Genomic DNA, 18,432 nt, shown 5'->3' on the forward strand with positions numbered 1-18,432 from the left:
TTGTGGATGAAGCAGTGGGTCACCCAGAGGAAGCCCACAGGAAGGCACTGCATTGCCGAACTCTGTACAGTCTGGCAGTCCTTCTTGCAGACTGGGAAGCATGTTTGGTCTTCAGCTGAGAGTTGTTCTGTCTCCCAGAGTATGAATTTTACATTGACAATGATACTCCTGAACACCGCCATGTAAAAACAATATCAGACACACTGGAGACTGAGACAGGAGGATCACAAGTTTGAGGCCAGCCTCAGCAACATAGTGAGGCCCTAAGCAACTTAGTGAAAACCTGTCTCAGCAATAAAAGGGCCCAGTGACTCAGGAGGCTGAGGCAGGAGGATTGAAAGTTCAAAGCAGCTTCAGCAAAAGCGAGGCCCTTGTGCAACTCAGTGAGACCTCGTCTCTAAATAAAATACAAACTAGGGATGGGGATGTGTCAGTGGTTGAGTGCCCCTGAGTTCAATTCCCAGTACCCAAAAAGTAAAAATAAAAAGGGTTATGCTAGGTGTCCATCAACAGATGGATGGATAAAGAAAATGTGGTATTCTACACAGTGGAGTTTTATTCTGTCATAAATGAAAAATGAAATTATGTCATTTGCAGGAAAATGGATAGAACTTGGGACCGTTATGTTAAGTGAAATAAGCCACACTCAGAAGGTTAAGGGTCATGTATTTTCTCTCATATGCAGACGCTAGAGACGAAAAAAGAACAGAAAGATGGGGGCAGATCTCATGAAAATCAAAAGGAGATCAGTAGAGAAAAGGGCTCAGGGGATGGGAGGTGGGAAGTGCAGGGAAGTGATGTTGGCTAAATTATGTTGTTATGTTGTGTATTGTGTGCATGTACGAATATGTAACAACAAATTCCATCACTAGTACAGCTATAGTGCACCAATTAAAAATGTGGGAAAAAATAAAAAGGACGGGGGATGTAACTGGGTGTTGAAGTGCCTCTAAGTTCAATCCCCAGTACCAAAAAAATAAATAAATAGAGAGAGAGAGAGAGAGAGAGAGAGAGAGAGAGAGAGAGAGAGAGAGAGAGAGAGAGAGAGAGAGAGAGAGAGAATGAGACATACCAAGTGAGTGGAAGAGATGGTCTGCAGCCAGTCAATTCACTCTCTCCTTATGAGATAACCTCCTTGGGAGGCCAAGGAGAAATTAAAAGTTGATGATGTTGCTATTTTTAGATCAAAGGAAGGTCATAGTATGAGATTAATAGCTAGGGGCATCAAACTGCCACAACCTGAGACAGTCTCTTCATTACAGGACCCATCCGATTACTGTGGAGACACTGTTAGAATTCATCAACCAGAATTTCCCATTCTGTGGACACATTGCAGACCAGGGGCATGCTTCAGAAAGCCCAGGGCAGTGATGAACTTTATCTTTCTTTCTCATAATCCATTTACTGAACAGTGGTGTCCATTCAGAAGTGACCTCCAGAAATACACAGCGGGTCTTTGGTTTGTGCACAGCTTCAAGACTGCTATTGGCTAAATGCCTGTAGGTCCTCAGCTCTGGCAGACATGATTCAAAGAGAAGACAGGTCAGAAACTTGGATGTTCCCATGTGCCACGATCTTTTATATCTGCCCTAATGGAATTTCTCTTCCTTTCCAGCCCCCAGCTAAGAATGTCTTTCATTGTCTTCTCCACTCGAGGAACAACCTTAATGAAACTAACAGAGGACAGGTAAGAATTGTTCTCAGCACTGTCATTAGAAAACGCATCGTTCCTGAGTAGCCTTGAGATCTGTATTCTAGGGCCTTAGTCTGTCGAACGTTTTAATCTAATGGCTCTCTCATTTAACCGAAGCCTTGAACTTTGTATCTGGATCCTTCTACTACTTTATTCTCTTGTGGTTTTTGATAGAATTTTTTAATGTTGAAATTTTATCAGTGACCAAATCATATTAAGATAAATGTTATGTTTGGTAATTCAGTTTGCTAACTTGGAGCAAAATGTTAACAAACCAACTTCTTGGGAGACTATATTTTCTTCGATTTGAATTAGATTTATTTATTTATTTATTTTTTGATTAGGGTTTCAGAGATATAATGAGTGTACCCTAAGAGAAGCAAGAGCTGGAAATATTATCATATGTAATTTCCAAGGAAGAGAATGGAAAGGGAGGGATTATGGTGCACTAAAAAAAAGAAAAAAAAAAATTGAATCAGATAAAGAAAAATGTTCACTTAAAAGGAGTGGTTAGACCTAACTTAAAAAGATACTCTTGGGTTTTACCACATTTTACTTGAAGATGAAGACTAACGACAGCAGGGATATGTCATTTGTTCATAGTTAGGATGATGTATTGGAGAGGAGAGAGAGCAATTTTATTACACTAATGACTACAGAAGTTTTAAAAAGTGATGAAATCCACACGAGGAGGCATTGTGGGGAACAGGGATTATTGGCAGATTTCTATATGTACATGTTGGGAGAAGGAAAGTATTTTAGTTCATGTTTTGCTACTATGAATAAAATACCTGAGGCTGGGTACTTTATAAAGAAAAGTGGTTTCTTTCGTTCACATTTTTGGAGATTCAAGAACATGGTACCAGCATCTTCGGCCCTGGTGATGGCCTTCTGTTTATGTCTAAAATGACTGATGGCATTGTGGTGGGAGTACATTCAAGAAGGAAAGGTCACATGAAGAGGCGGGAAGCCAGAGACAGTTGGGGGCCAGGCTGACTGTTCTGTAACAGCATACTCATGCAGGAACCGACCTGGGTCCTACAAGAGCTACTTCAATCTCTTCCGAGGGTGGTGTCCCCATTGACCTAATTATCCACTAGACCCAGCTGCCCACATTGCCTGCTGAGGACCAAGCTTCCAGTGTGTGAAACTTTAGAGGACTCAAACCATGTCCAAGTCATGGCAGAAAGTAGAGGGAGGGCAGGAAAACTTCCTGCTATAACATTCTTACAGAAATAAGGACAGAGTTAACAGGGAGGAGTCAGGTTTTCTGGCTCGGATCAGGCCAATCTAAGCTAGTTCCCACTTTTCTCCATGCCTTTGTTTCCCATCTACAACCAAGCTATTCTATATTTTATAGATGTTTTCAAATTCTGTTCCTTCTTGGATGCTTGCATGCTAGTGCAATACCAGAAACCCCATTTTTAAAAGGCTCTGTATTAGTTCCGGTTTATCTTGCCAGCCTTCTGTTAAATAATCATTAGACCCAAGAAACCTGTGTGGCTTTCCTTTAGAATTGGCCAAGGATTTTGAAAATCTGAATGTCTCCCACCATCTGCCAGACTCCTAAGCTTACTCAGTGTTTATATGATGCCTTTAGTCTTTATCTTTTATGTAGGAGTGTCTTCTATTCAGAGATGGGGAACTAAACACAGGGAAAACCTGGTTGATCCTGCCAGTAGCATATGCTTGTCTCAAAGGTAGAACCATTCATGTTTGTGTGCACCCATCTGGTAGAGTGAATTGCGAATGGCTCATTAAATCAGCTCTCATGGATTTGGTTGCCCACTCCTCTCCTACTTGGATAACTGTGGTAATTCTAGAGCTAATACTTGCTGATGGGTGCTGACCTTCCTTGCAGGGGGATGTCCATGTTTATCAGATCAAAACCGAAATCAGATCTCACCTGTACCTCACATCCGGAGACATTATCGTGTAGCTTCATGCTGACTGTTGTTCCATGTATACACGTTTGGCAGGGAAAGACCAAGTTCATGTATCACTTGTAGACACTAGTGTGCTACTGCTCACAGCCTCTGGGAAGCTGGGGATCACAGGGGTCAGGGATTTATAAACACCATCAGAATGCCTAGGCTTACTGATCCATTTTGACTTGTGCTGGTTGAAAATTTTCATCCTCTGAATCTACTTAAAATCTATTGTTTTGTACCTTAACTATGCTACTGCATGTTTCCTGTTCCAAAGAGATGACTGAGTTTAGAATCTCTACTTTGCTGGAAGTAGTATTCAATACAGGCCAAATGTGCATCCAACAATAGCCAGGAATGTCTTGTTAAAGACTCTGAGCTTCACTTAGTGACTGCTTGGCTTGACCGTGGGTCAGCTGGCAGAACCCAGGGAAGTTCACTTGCACATGTCTGACCTCATCAACCTAGAGGTGTGGGCAAGAGACCTCTCTCAAATCCCTTCTTAGGAGACTGTCCAAAAGAATGAGATTTTCCAAGCTATTACTGCTTATGATTTACATGACTTACCGTATCTTAAACACAGAAATCTATACATTTTTCTGCATATTTCATTTGATCTTCACTTTAAGATCACTGTCTTCTCTGTAAGACAGTAAAAGATTCATTTTATCTGTGTAATATTTGAAAAAACTTATGAGTTTTTTTTTTTAATTTGTTTAAATACAAGACGTGAATTAGCAAAGACTCTCATTTCAACAACAGCAAAAGATTTGGAGTAAGTCAAAAGAAATAATATCCAAGATGTACTTGCATGCAATTTTTGGGATCAAATATGCATAGTGGAAAATTATGGGGAAGTTGAATAGATTGGAAAATGAATGTAATGTGTTAAGATGTAGTGAAGAAACTATAATTAAAATAACCATACCATTTGTGATATCTGTCTAAGCACTTTACGTAACATTTCTTTTTTTCATATTTTGTTTTAGTTGTAGAAGGATGCAAAACCTTTATTTTATTTTATTTATGTGATGCTGAGGATCAAACCCAGGGCCTTATGCATGCTAGGCGAGTGTTCTACCACTCACTGAGCCCCAGCCCCAGTTCTGTGTATCGTTTCCTATGAATGGAATAACCAGTTACTCTTATTTCTGATGATAACTGTACTCATTCTAATTATTGTTTTATATATAATGAGCTGTTTTTCTCTGCTTTTAAGATTTCTTGATCTTTAGTTCTCAGCAGTTTGATTAGTATGTTTCTGGACACGGTTTTCTTTGAGTTTATCCAATTTTGGCTTGCTGAGCTTCTTGGATCTATAAAATTGTATTTCCCCTCAATTTTGGGAAGTTTGCAGCCATTACTTTTCAAGTATTTCTTCTGTACCAATCATTTTCTCCCCTCTTCCTGAATCTCCAATGACTCAAGTGATAGACCTTTAGATTTTGTTCCACATGGCCTTGAAATTCTGTTCACTTCTTTTTTTTCAATTTTTCTGCCTGTTCATCACGTGATATTGGATAGTTTCTGATGATCAATCTTCAAGTTCACTGACTCCTTCCTCTGTCATCTTCTCTCAACTGTCAAGCCTATCAACTTAATTTTTTGTTACAGATATATTATTTTTCAGTTCCAAATTTTCCATTTGGTTCTGTTTGATGATTTTATTTCTCTGCTAGAAAATTTCAATCTTTCTCTTCATTTCAAGTGTGTTTACTATGACCTCATGGAAGATAGTTTTAAAGTCTGTGTTATAATCCCATCATCTTATATTTTCTCTTGAGGAATTATCATTTCTCTTGAGAGTTGATCATATTTTTTAGGTGTTTTGTCTGTTGAGTAATTTTTTAGTATAACCCGAAATTTTTGAATTTTATGTTGTAATTTAGATTGGGGATCGTATTCAAATCCTCTGGAAAATGTTGATTTTTTTTTTCTTCAGTGCACAATCATACTGGTTAGGTTCAGACCACAAATTCTGTCTCTTCTGTGGCTGCTGGTTTCAATGTCAGCTCAATTTTCAAAGCCTTTACTGAACTCTTGGATGTGTCCAGAGTCTAAAATTGCACATGTGCCACTAGGGATGATCCTGGGACTTATACAGCTTCATATACAGAATTGGGGGATCCCTTCTCCAACTTAAAGATCACCCCACACACATGCTATCTGGCCTATTTTGAGAATGGGAACCCATTCTCAAATTCTCTAGTAAGAAAGACGTGATTTCTGTTCGAGTCTTGGCCACCTGTATCAATGCCATACAGCTCTCCACCGGGGCTCCCCTAAGCAAAGGCAGGAATGGAAAAGACAAAGATAAAGAGTTTCCCCACAGAAGGGACTCTTTCCCAGGAATTCCCAGAAATGTGGGGATTTTCTTGGCCTAAAAAGGTGTCATCTCGGCCACTGCCATGTGACTAAGACCCCCGCTTCAGGTTAAGGCCGTAAGGGAAGAGAGGTAAGCAATCTGGAACTCCCTTTGTGTGGGCCATTTCTCCAGGTTTTAATGCTCTTCCCCAGTCCACCAGCTATGCGTACTTTTTGAACTCTTTACATGGTTGGTTGCTTTTTATTTTAACCAATGGTTTTTGGGTAATCAGAGAAACAGGCAGTAGCAAGCATACTGTGGTTTGACTGCTATTACTTCAGTTTTACGGATAAGAACACTGAGGTTCAATGAATTTAGACACCTTGCTGAGATGAAATAACTAGTAAATGGCAGAACGAGAATTCTAATTTCTGGATTCTAAGTGGGGTCCAACTCATGCACTTTGATTCATATCATGTTGCACTTCCAAGATGTTTTAGCTTCCTCGGTTTAAACGATTGATGAGTGGCCACAAAATTTGCAGGTCATTTCATTAGCATAAGAGTATACAATGTTGATGTATGTAGAACAAAATGGTATAGTGTTAACTTCCTCATGTGATTCCCAGAAAACTGCAAGAATAGTCTTATTTCTGACATTAACAGAAACACTTCAAATATTTCATCATTTGGAAATGAGAACATGTCAAGGAAGTCCAACAATTTATTTAAAAGAAATCAGAAATAAGGGGTAATACTGGGGAATAATATTGACCAAATTATATTGTTATATCGTGAGTAAGTGCAAATATGTAATCACGAGTCTCACCATTATGTATAATTATAATGCATGAATAAAAATATGGGCAAAAAATCCAGAATGGATTTCCAACTTAATCAAATGTATTTTGTCATCTATTAACATGGTTGTAATTTTTTCTTCTACCTACTGGAACAGTGAAATTCTTCAGAAAGATTTTTGAATATTGGATTATTCTTATATTTCTGGTTGTATGTAGTTATGATATATTCTTTTCATGTATATCTGAATTCTATTTTCCATATATTATTCAGAAATTTTATAGACCTATTCCTAATTGTGATTGGGCTGCTATTGTCCTTTTTAGGAATATCTTAAGGTATTCTTATTTTTTTTTCATTTAAATCATTACTTTTTCCAAAATTTATTCATTTTGTAAGACACAAGTCCAACATTGAGCTTTTTCCCCCAGCTGATGTGCCAATTTTTCCAACACCATTGTGGAATTTTTTTTATTTTAACCAACCATTTTATTAAAAAGTTAAACTCTTTGAGAGATTTAAGTCCATTGGTGGATTTTCTATTCTGTTGCTATTCTATTCTTTTTCTGGTTCTCTACTCAGACCACATTGTTTTAATTAGTTTTAACATCTGGAGGACCAGTTCCTTCTCATTTCTAATATTGGGCAAAAACCTCCTTGGTCTTTAGTGGATTTTTCCAACCATGTGCATTTTAAATACTTTTTTATGTTCCAAAATATCCTTGGGATTTTTATTTGAATTGTATGAAAAGTACAGATTAATCTCAGCCACAATGACTCCGCATTTTTATTATACTATGCTTATTTTCTTACTTAAGGACATATCACTTTCTCGTTTGTGTCCTTCCGTAAGGTTTTGTTCTTAAGGTCGATTTCATACAATGGTTGTGAACTTTATTCCCAGGCATTTTAAAGTTTTGCTTCCATTGTGAAGGAAATATTTTTCTGTTTTATTGTCTGAATTGTTCACTAAAGCAGTGAACTTAGAGTTTGTGGTTCATGGGCTTCTATTGAATTCTATACAATGATTTACAGAAATATGCATGTCAGCGGGTTTTCTATGGAGAGAGGATGTGGTTTGTATCAGAAGCAGCCTGTGACTCCCAACAAAAGAAGCTTAAGAAATCCCAGAAGAAGCTTAGGAAATACTGGGGGAAATGATTGGTTTTGTAGATGTGTTTCTTATCCCACTGTTTTAATAAAACATTTTATTAATTCTGATTCTTATCCTAATTACCTAATGATTTGTTTCTAAAATTTATTCATTGCTTGTTTTGGGTATTTTTAAGAATGCTATGATTTATTATTTTATTCTTCTGCTATTATTAATTCCTTCCTTGTGCTTCTTATGTGTCATCTTTTCCTGGTTTTTTTGAGATAGAATTTTATTCATTCTATTCTATTCTTTCTTAATAATCAAAGCTATATATTACTATAAATCATACTTTAGATCTGATCGTGGTCGTTGAACCTCACATGTTCTCACATATCCTGACTTTGTTGTTGTTAATTTCTAGTTTATAATGATTTAGGAAGGTGTTTCACCAATTTCACTTGATTTTTGTTTATTCTTTTCTCAATTTCTAGAGTCATTGAATTTCTTCAGAGAATGTGGTTTAGGTTATTTTAGTTTTTAAAATTTATTAGTTTTTATTGATAAACTATTAAATGGCCAAATTTTATCTATCATCCAAAGATGTTAGAAAATATTTATACACTGATGAATACAAAGTTTCATATAATAAATATCTTAGTTAAATTTTTCAGATATTTTATGTTTTTGTTTAAATGATCTGTGAAGGCAAACATTTTAAATTTTGCTATCATGACTATTTCATTTGAATTTCCAACATAGTGCTTTATTATTTACACCATATTATTTAGCTCATTTGCATCTTTATTTTTGGAGTGCATTTTAATGCATATAAAATAGTCTTTTGTCATCTTTAATTTTTTATTTTATATTTTTGTCCAAAATTCATATTATTAAATTTAAATGTTGTTTGTATTTTTCTGATATATATTGGCCTATTCATTTTTTTAGTCCCTCTTTGCTATTTTGTCTAATTTCCAACTAACTTAAAAAGTATAATTTATTTTCATTCTTATAACGATTTTTTTGCCTTTGTAAATTGCAAAATTAAATATCTTTAGATTCTTCTTGCTGACTTTTTTAGAGAAATGTTTGCATTATATTTTGTAAGCATATCAAAAATTATTATTTAAACTTGTAAGATTCATTGATTTCATTCAATATATATGAACCACACACACACTTCTTCCTTTCTATTTTTCAGTTTGCAGGGTCTTTTTTTAAGTAAGACTTTCCTGAAAATATGTGAATATTACGGTTTGTGTGTCCCTATTCGTCTGAGAATTTCTGTTTACTCACCTCCAGGTATATTTAATTTTAATTAAATATAAAATTCTCATATCCTGATGACCATTTTTCTAAGTTTCCTAAAGACAGAGACCCATTAACAGCTTTGCTTGTAGCAGAGAAATGAGAGGTGCCAGTTTAATACTTTTCTTCTTCGTTGGTAGCTTTATTTCTTCAGTTTCTCATCTTGGATGCTTGTAGAGCTTTTTTCTTGGTCTTGGATATTTTTTAAAAATGTCTACAGAATATATCTAAGAATGAGACCTTCTGTTAATTTTGTATAGTACATAAGCCATTCTATCCAGACGCCTAAATTTCTTCAGCTTAAAACGTTTTGCTTCTATTATTTATCATTACTGTTCTTCTGTTCATTAGATTTTTTAATCTAACCAAACATCTCTTATATTCTAATTTTTAATCTGTCTTTTTTTTTAAGTTCTGGAGATGTAGTTCTTACTGGTTCTCTAATTTAGTAATTCAAATTGTTTCTTTTCTTGGAATACTTGACTTTTCACCACTTTGCGTTTTCAATTGACACATATCGTTCATCTCTATGAACACTTTCTTCCTCCTTATTTTTCTGTGTGTGTGACCTTGCTCTTATTTGAGAGATGGAATGTCTTCATCATACATTTGAATTAGAATTTGTTTGGCTCCCTCTGTTTCTCATATGAGTTTATTTCAGAGAGATATTTTCTCAAATTCCTAAAGTTAGTCCTTTGTCCAGCACTGAGACTTTTCCTGAAAAAAGGAACCCACTGGGCTTTTCAGTTCCAGGACTTAGGATAGTTTCTGTTAGATACTATGTAAGTTCATTGTTGAAAATGTTAAGATCTCAAGGGAAAGAAAATGGGTAAATTTAGAGGTAGTGTCATTTTTTCTTAGAGACCCAGCAGTCTTTCCAAAGTAAAGAAGTTGGAACCCAAAGGAAGATGGTCACGTACAGGTGTTGGAGCCCTGTGAAGAACTCTCCCTGTCCCACCACGGGCTCCCCTTCTCAGGACCTGGACTCTCAGGGTGGGGTGTCCTTCCCTCACTCTGATCTCAGCAGCTCTGTTCCTGCAGTGAGTGCGACTCCTCTGCCTATTTACCAGCAGGGAAAACACATTTTCTTGATTGCACTAGTTTTATCTACAGCAATTTGGAAAGAGAAGTGAGTTAAAAGATCACTATCTTTGACTGGAAATATCCATTTCTTCCAAACTTTGCAAGATTAAAAAACAAAGCATAACAGAACAACCGAGTGTCAAAGAATTACTTTATTTTACCCAACCCACTGACCTCACTTTACCGCTGAGGAAAAGGATTCCCAGAGAGATTAAGTTATTTGCCCAAATTCATTCATATACTCAGAGGCAGCTCAGATTTTTTGTTTTATTTACAAAATTAAAATTATTATATCCAGTGATTTTTCCATCACTTTCCATAGCCTACCTGGTACACATTGCTTCTATGTATAGGTATATGTCTATGCACATACATATACATAGTTATGTAGGCATATATAATCTTTTATTAAGACCTTACTATGTACCAATAACCTGGAATACTTTCCTCATTTATTATAAAGGAAAATAATTGCACCTACCTACCAAGGTTGTTAGGAGAATCTCTTCATTTATTCTATGTATTCTATAGGGAAAGTGAGGCAGAGAAGGCTCAAGGCCACTCTGCTGCACAAGTGTAGGAGCCTGGGTCTGATCCAGAAGGCATTCCTCCCTGTGGATATGCTTACTCACTATGCTATAGGGTTTCCCACAATTTTACTATTATGTACAATTTTAAATTTGTTAAAAAAAAAAAAAAATCCAAGAACACACAATTAGCCACCCAAACACTTTTTGACTTCTTCAGGGAAACAGCTCCCCGAAAGCCCAGGCCACACATCTCATCTTCATGGTCTTGAAAGCTGGAACTTGGAAATGGTCCTCACAACGAGGTAAAGAGGTACCATCAGCATTTCACAGATGGGTGACGAGGTTAAGGATCCTGCTTATTTCTTAAGGAGGCAGAGTGCAAGCCAGGAACGCTTGGCTCAAACTGCTGAGTAGAAACCGAGAGACCACACTTCTCTCTCCTTCTCAGTCATCCTTTGGTTTGGTTGAGCATGTGGTTTTGACATTAGTGTCACAGGGGAAAATGACATATTCTGGACGCATCACTTGATTCCTGGAGCAGAATGATTACAGGTTGCCATTACCAAGAGACATAGTTCTCAAAGCCTTTTCTAAATTTAAAAACAACGAGAAAGAAGAGTCGGCACATATGTGGTGCTTGAAAGAACTGGGATTCATTCCAGGTTGAGGTAGTATGCACTCAGTTGTGAGAGGGCTTCATGGTGAAATTCAGAGAAATGGCAAAGTAGTGAAGAATGGATTTATTCTCTTGTCCTGGCTATTGAAAGATAATAGCATGTGGTTTAAGTCCATGGCAAATTTTGTACCTCTCTGTGCTCTCCATTTCTTTATCTGTAAAATGAATATGATGATAGATTGTCCCTACCCCACAGAAGTATTGGAAGAATTAGTAATGCAGGTATGCAGTACGTGCTCCATAAGCAATTGTTACTATTATAGTGGTTGTTAGGGATTTTGAGTAGTAGCTAGACAAACCCCATCATCAGTTATCACAGCATATCCAACAGTTATTCCAAAAGCAAGGCCCTGCCCTCTTTGGCTCTTGCCCTTCTCTGAAGGTTTCAACATTTTTGCAGTCTGTCCCTGTGTAGAGATAGTGGTGGAAAGTACTGCTTCAGTTTCAGCATGAGGCCAGATAAAAATTACTGTGTCCTTGGTCTAATGGTTCCTGCAAAAGTTCTTCTAGACAAGAATGTGCAGACTTTTGTCTTCAGAGGACCTTTTGTCCAAGAGCTCTCCAGGTTGAATCATGACTAACTTAACAAGAACCCACCTATGTGTAGGTGAATGGATCCTGGAACACAGTGACTTGTGAGGGTGTTATGGTCCTGTGTTTCCCAAACTCTTCCTCTGGAGTGCTTCTGTTAGTAGAAGAAAGGGCAAAGGCACCCCTTGGGGCCCCTGGGTATCCTGTGATGGAGCTTTGAAAGCAAGGAATTTCTTCAGAGTTCTTTCATCTCAAAAATTCATACGCATTTATATTCAGTTGCTTAATATGCCAATATTTGATATGATATACAAGTTATATTGAATTCTTTCTCAAATTTCAGAGTATAATTTATGCTCCAGGAAAAAAAAAAGTGCTCTCTGTGTCTTTGTATACAGGGCATTATTATATACCAAGTTTGGGCACTGCAGACGAAATAGCAAGAATACAAACTTTGCACCATGACCCAGTCTGGGTTCCAATCTGGGCTCCACCATCTTGTGCATGTTACTGCACTTCTCTGAATCTGCTTTCTCACAGTTCAGTGAAAATAACAATGCCCATCATCAGGTGGTGTTGTGAGGCTTCTGCAAATACATGTATGGAAAGTGCCCAGCAGAGACCCTGACACTTCAGAGGTGCTCAGGAAATATTTCTCATGGATCCACCTACTATCCCTCATGTGGCAAATACAGATTAATAAAGGACAAAAACTGACAGAGTAGCATACAGAAACATCCCTATTGTCTGGTTGAAGGCAGCAAAGCAAACTTTAGAAGTGGTCAACAGAACCAAAGCACGATGGCATTCCCATATCCAAAGGTGGTACCCCAAACCAGGAAACTTTCTGTGGCCCAACACAATGATCCTGGTTTTGATCAACATCAGACAGTGATATTCCCTTGTCACCTGATCTTCACGTCTAGCAGCCAGTGGGGTGGCCTGTGAGCCTTGAACTTGGTGCTGCCTTAGAGATACCCTGAGTGACTCCTCACAAACTCCAGATCCCACACCTTTGTTCCTCACCTCAACAAGTGTTTTTAAATTATTAAATATTTGAGGTGTAACAAAAGTATGGAAAAAAGGTTAATGAACCCCCTTTACCCACCACCATGCTTGTGAAATAAAATGTTACAGGTAATACCTCCTATGTACATGTTCCCTCCTCTCTCTTCAGCAGGGGTGATCGCTATCTTGAATTTGGGGTTTATCATTTTCATAGATGTATACTTTTATATGCCCATAAACATTTTCAGATGAAACTTCATAGAATATGCTCATAATGCATGTATTTTTCATGAACTTATTTTTCACACTTAATGTCATGTTTCTGAGACCTTTTCCATGTAGATACATGTGCTTGGCTTATTTGAACTATTGCATACTTTTCCAGTGCTTTAGATTCCACAGTGAGGGATGTACCACCATGTACCTTCTGTGTTCTTTTATTTGTGGGCAATTAGTTTTTTTCCTGCTTTCTACTATTATAAACAATGCTGCAGTGGACATCCCTGTACTTGTGTCCTATTGAAGAGTGGAATGGCAGAAGCAAGAATTTTTTTGTGTGTGTTACATAACTAGAAAATTGCTAGGTCTAAGCGTATGTGAATACATAACTTCACTAGATATTGCTTAATTGATCTCCAAAGGAGATGCACCAGTTTTCACATCCGGGGTGATTTGTAAGAGTTCTTGTCGCCCCACATCCCCTCAATATCTAGATCTTATCTCCCAACTCTTCTTCACAAACAGATCATGCCCACATGTGATTTATGCATTGGGTTATCTGATGTGGATCTAGTATGTTGCTTTCCACTCCCACATCTTTGCAGTCCAGCATTGCTGCAAAGGTGATAGAAGAATACTTATCTTTAGTAGAGAACTGTAGTCTATGCTGGCCTACACTAAACAGATATGACCTGGCCACAACAGAAGGCTCTTGCCTGTCCTCCACCTGAGAGTATCCATTCCCAGCTTCCATCCCAGAAGGTGGTCCTGGCTCCACAAGTCTCCTGTGCCCCTCCAACCCTCACTGTGGTCAGTGGCACTGAACTCCAGTCCATCATGCTGATCATTCTAGATGCCCACCAGCACCAGGAGAGACCCAGTCTCTCTTGAACTCACAGGAGCATGGAACTGAAGGTTCTCATAAGAGAAAACTATACATTTGGGCAGTCCTGAAAATAAAGCCCACTCTCCAATATTCCCATCTCTTGCAAAACATGGCTTGGCTGAGGAAAAGAGTCAGTGATGGGGAAGGTCTTATAGAGTGTGTTTCAAAAGCCAAATGGGAGGGACCACAGGAAACCACATGGTGAAACCACTGCACCTAACAGAGCTGAGTAAAGAGGAGTTCGAACAAATGATCACCCTGAGAGTAAACTGTGCCTCCTGACCTTTGTGTTAGCTTAAGCTGCAACCCTTGGAAATTCCTTGGTGGGCTCTTTTGGTGAACTGAAGATCCTCATCCTGGGCTACTCCTATCTGCTCAGTTTGACCTTTCCAGTTCCTAGCACATGGCCAGATTTTGTTTCTTCTCATCTCTTTGGTCTCCACCTAATATTAGATGTAGTCCTCTGAGACTTGATAGATCTTAGAGTTCCACACTTTTGTTGCACATTGGAGAAAGCTGAAGTTCAGGGAGATTAGCTGACATAGCCAGGAAGTGACGGAACTGAAATTCAGTCACAAATCTTCCACCCAAGTTGGTGCTGCTTTGAATAGACTTTGGTATTGAAGCCCTGGGAAGAATGAGATCACCTTGCATAACAGTGTAGGTGTGAGAATGGTGGTGGTGGGGCAGTGTTGAGTTCTAGAACATTCTTACCTTTAAAATTCTAAAAGGGAAGGAAAAAGCCTACATAGAAATCTGAGAAAGAACTGGTGAGGTAAGAGAGGGCATGGTGTAATGGAAATCAAGAGAAGAAAGCAGTTTTAGGTGATAGAGGAGTCACATGTGCCCTGCTGCAAGAGGTGGCTTAAGATGAGGCCAAAAAGTGACCACTGGGTTGGCAATGTGGGGACCTTGGCAGGAGAAGTCTTAGCAGTGCTGTGGAGACAAAAGACAGCAGAAGAGTCAAAAACTATGAATTTTAAAATGAGGAATAAAGACATTTTTCACTCCTTTCTCTAAAAGAAAGCACCACCCTCGCAAACCAGTAATACTTGAACTAACAACTTGAAGCAAAAACACACAAGCTGATCATGAAGGAGCCGAGAAATATTTAAATTATAAAAACCCTACATTTGAGGGGGAAGGAGAAGGGAGAGTGTTAAATGATTGGGCAGTGTGGAGAAAAGTCGAATGTCACCCTGCAGAAGAGGAGTAAACTGTGAAGCCTCCCAGACACCCGCAAAGCTCAGAACTGACAACCGTCAGGTGCTACAGAGGACAATGAAGGACCAGAGTGAAAACTGGGATATTGCATAAAGGCTCACCAAAGAAGCTGTCAAACTGCAGGGCCACCAACCCCTCACCTCCTGCTGCTACAGTCTAAAGATTACCCCTTCTCTACCTCCACCAGGGAGGAGAAGTATATCCCCTGGCCAGATTGCATAAGAAATATCTGTTTCATGGTCAGGGACACCAGACACAGACAGATCATGGAAACATCTGCATAACAAATGTCACTGCTTCCAGCCTCCCCTCTTGCCCAATTCCAGACTTGACACCTAAGGAAAGAGTGTGAAAACTACTTCCCTATAAAAATAAATGTCATAGAGGAAAAAAAAAAATGTACCTACACTGCTACTTGAAGAACCTCAGTGAAAAAGGGTTGTTGACAAAAGCCAGTCATCCACCCACTGACATGCCCCACCAGCCCACGGAGCTTCCCACAAGTCTTTTGGTCTCCCTCTTTCAGTGTGAAGAGCCAGACATCGCTAAACATTTGACCATCAGGAGAGGCAGGGAAGTAAGGAAGTGAGTTTTAAGAAACTGTGTCGTGAAGAGGCATGCTTATGTGGGGGTCAAAAAGGATTTTTTTAAAAAGATGAGACATACTAAAGTATATTAATATGCTGGTAATCAGCCCCTAGTGTTTTGCCTCCTCCCTTGAAGCAAATGTGCAGTCACGAATATTTAGTAGCCTGTACGGTTCGTCTGCTTCTGGTTAGCATATGGAGATGTGAAAAACCTTCATTTCCATGGTCAACCAGAACGGCTCAGACAAAATAAAATTCATATGTTTCCATGGGGCTGGCAGAGACACAGGAAGCACTGATGAAGTGAATTAGAGGGAAACAAGCCCGTTATAGCTCATCAGAGATCCACAGAAGCCACCATACTTGAGGTTGGATGGCTAGTCTGGGTAGGGGCAGTTGAGAGAGTAGGTCTGCCATGAACAGAGATAAAGAAAAATCAGCATGTCTCGAGGGTGGGTCAGACTCTGAAGTGAAAAAAAAAGGCTCAGCCTCACCGTACCCCTACCCATGCAGACCTCTGCATGTTTTCAAAGAAAATAACAGTGAAAGAATTGATGAAAACAGAAAGACATCGCAAGGTCACATGGATTCTTATAGTACTTAGATTCCAGAGTCCCAGCAGAGCTGAAATGCAAGGTCAGGAAGAAAACGTCTGAAGTGCACCTAACCCAACCCCAACTCAAATACTGAAAAAAAGCACAAAAACAGGAGAGGGCAGCAGACCAGGCATTGGGCTAATAACAGAGAGCACACCCTAATTAGAGCTGGGCCCCAGGAAAGCTCCACCTAACTCAAGAAGGAGCCTAAGTGGCCAGCCCCTCAGCCCAGCTCACAAAAGAATAAGGGCTTCCATCCGCAGTCAGGAAATGAGACAAATCAATGTGCTAAACAAACCCCCACTGCTTTTTTATGCACAGTGTATAAAACACAAATTAAAAGATTATGAGGGTGGGAAAGAGGAAGGAAATGTGACCCATGGTAAAGAAAAACACAGTAATAGAAGCAAACCACGGATGATGGCTCAGTATTGGCATTAGCTGACAGGGACTTGAAAGCAACCATTCCAAATACTGAAGAATTCACAGAAAAGGTGACTAGAACCAGGGAAGGTACATGCTATAAAAAAAGACTCAAAGAAACAAGTGAAAATTGGAACTCAAAAATATAACATCTGAAGCTGAAGAGATAGCTCCTCTTGGAGACCACTATCCAAGCATGCGCAAGGACCACAGTTCGAATCCCCCGACCCTCAAACGGGGCGGGGGACAGAAAAATATAACATCTGAAATAAAAAAAGTCTTTAGGTGGGCTTCAAAGCAGACTGGCTATTGCAGGGACGGGATGGTGAGATTAGGCACAAGTAAATAGAAATTATCCAAACTGAAAGAGGAAAGGGAAATAGTTTGGGCCGTAGAAGGAAAGAATGAACCAGCTCCTGTGATTTGTGGGTTGATATCAGTGTTCCAGTATTTGCATAATCAGAATACCAAACCTGGCATTCCCCACCTAGATCCAAGAATCTCAGAGACTTCTACACAGTTCAGATGCAAAGAAAACAACACCTAAGTGTTCCAGAGTCAGATTTCTGAAAAAATTTTAAAATAGTCAGAGGAGAAGTGGGAAAGACTTTTTGCAAACTGGAACAATATTGAAAATAATAACTTACTTTCATAAAAAAAATGCAAAGACAAAGGACAAATGGCTTTAAAAGGATGAAAGAAAAAAGTCGATTTAGAATTCTGTATTCAGCTAAAATATCTTTAAAATTGAAGGCAATATTAAAACATTTTAAGGGAAAAAATAACAACACATTTTCATTTGCCGACAACAGAATTATCACCAGCAAATCTGCCCTACAGAAAACAAAAAAAATTAAGGACTTTTTCAGGCCAAAGGAAAGTGACACCAGGGGAAAATTAGATGTAAGAAGGAGAAGAGAAGAAAGAGAAGGAGAAGAAGAAAGAGTAAAAGAAATTATAAATACTTAGGAAAATCTAAAAGGCTATTGTTTATCTTAATTTCATAAAAGGACAATTGACTGTTTAAAACAGAAATACTGTACTGTAGTCATCCCTGCCCCCACCCTATCTGTGGTTTGTTTTCCCCTGGTTTCAGTTACCACAGTCAAATGATCTGAAAATATTAAGTGGAAAATTCCAGAAGTAATTCACGAGTCTTAAATCATGTGCCTTTCTGAATAGTGTGATGAAATCTTGCTCTGTCCTGCTCCATCCTGCCAAGGATGTGAATCATCTGTTGTCCAGTGTATCCACACTGTGTATACTACCCGCCCATTAGTCACTTAGCTCTTCTGACTATCAGATTGCCTGTAGAGGTTATCACGCTGCTTTTTTTCCAGCTAACCCTTATTTTATTTAAATAATGGCCCCAAAGTATAAGAATAGTCATGCTGGCTATTTGAAATATGCCCAAGAGAAGCCATTAAAGAGTTGCCTTTGGTTGAAAAGTTAAAAGTTCACAAGTAAAGAGAAAAAAATTTTATGCTGAGATTACTGAGATCTATAGTAAGAACAAATCTTCTACATGTGAAATTGTGA

General features: G+C 38.6%; 1 protein-coding gene across 1 annotated transcript in view; it reads left to right on the forward strand.

Annotated features, from left to right (window-relative positions):
• LOC306644190 (anthrax toxin receptor 1-like) overlaps positions 1-18,432 on the forward strand; it is an 86,264-nt gene that overhangs the window by 29,786 nt on the left and 38,046 nt on the right. Inside the window, exon 3 of the mRNA XM_079110882.1 lies at positions 1,616-1,687. Coding sequence (XP_078967008.1) covers positions 1,616-1,687 — 72 coding nt within the window. The remainder of the gene's footprint in view (positions 1-1,615; positions 1,688-18,432) is intronic.

Source organism: Sciurus vulgaris (genome assembly GCF_902686455.1).
Source record: "Sciurus vulgaris genome assembly, chromosome: 14".
NCBI classification, from domain to species: Eukaryota; Metazoa; Chordata; class Mammalia; order Rodentia; family Sciuridae; genus Sciurus; species Sciurus vulgaris.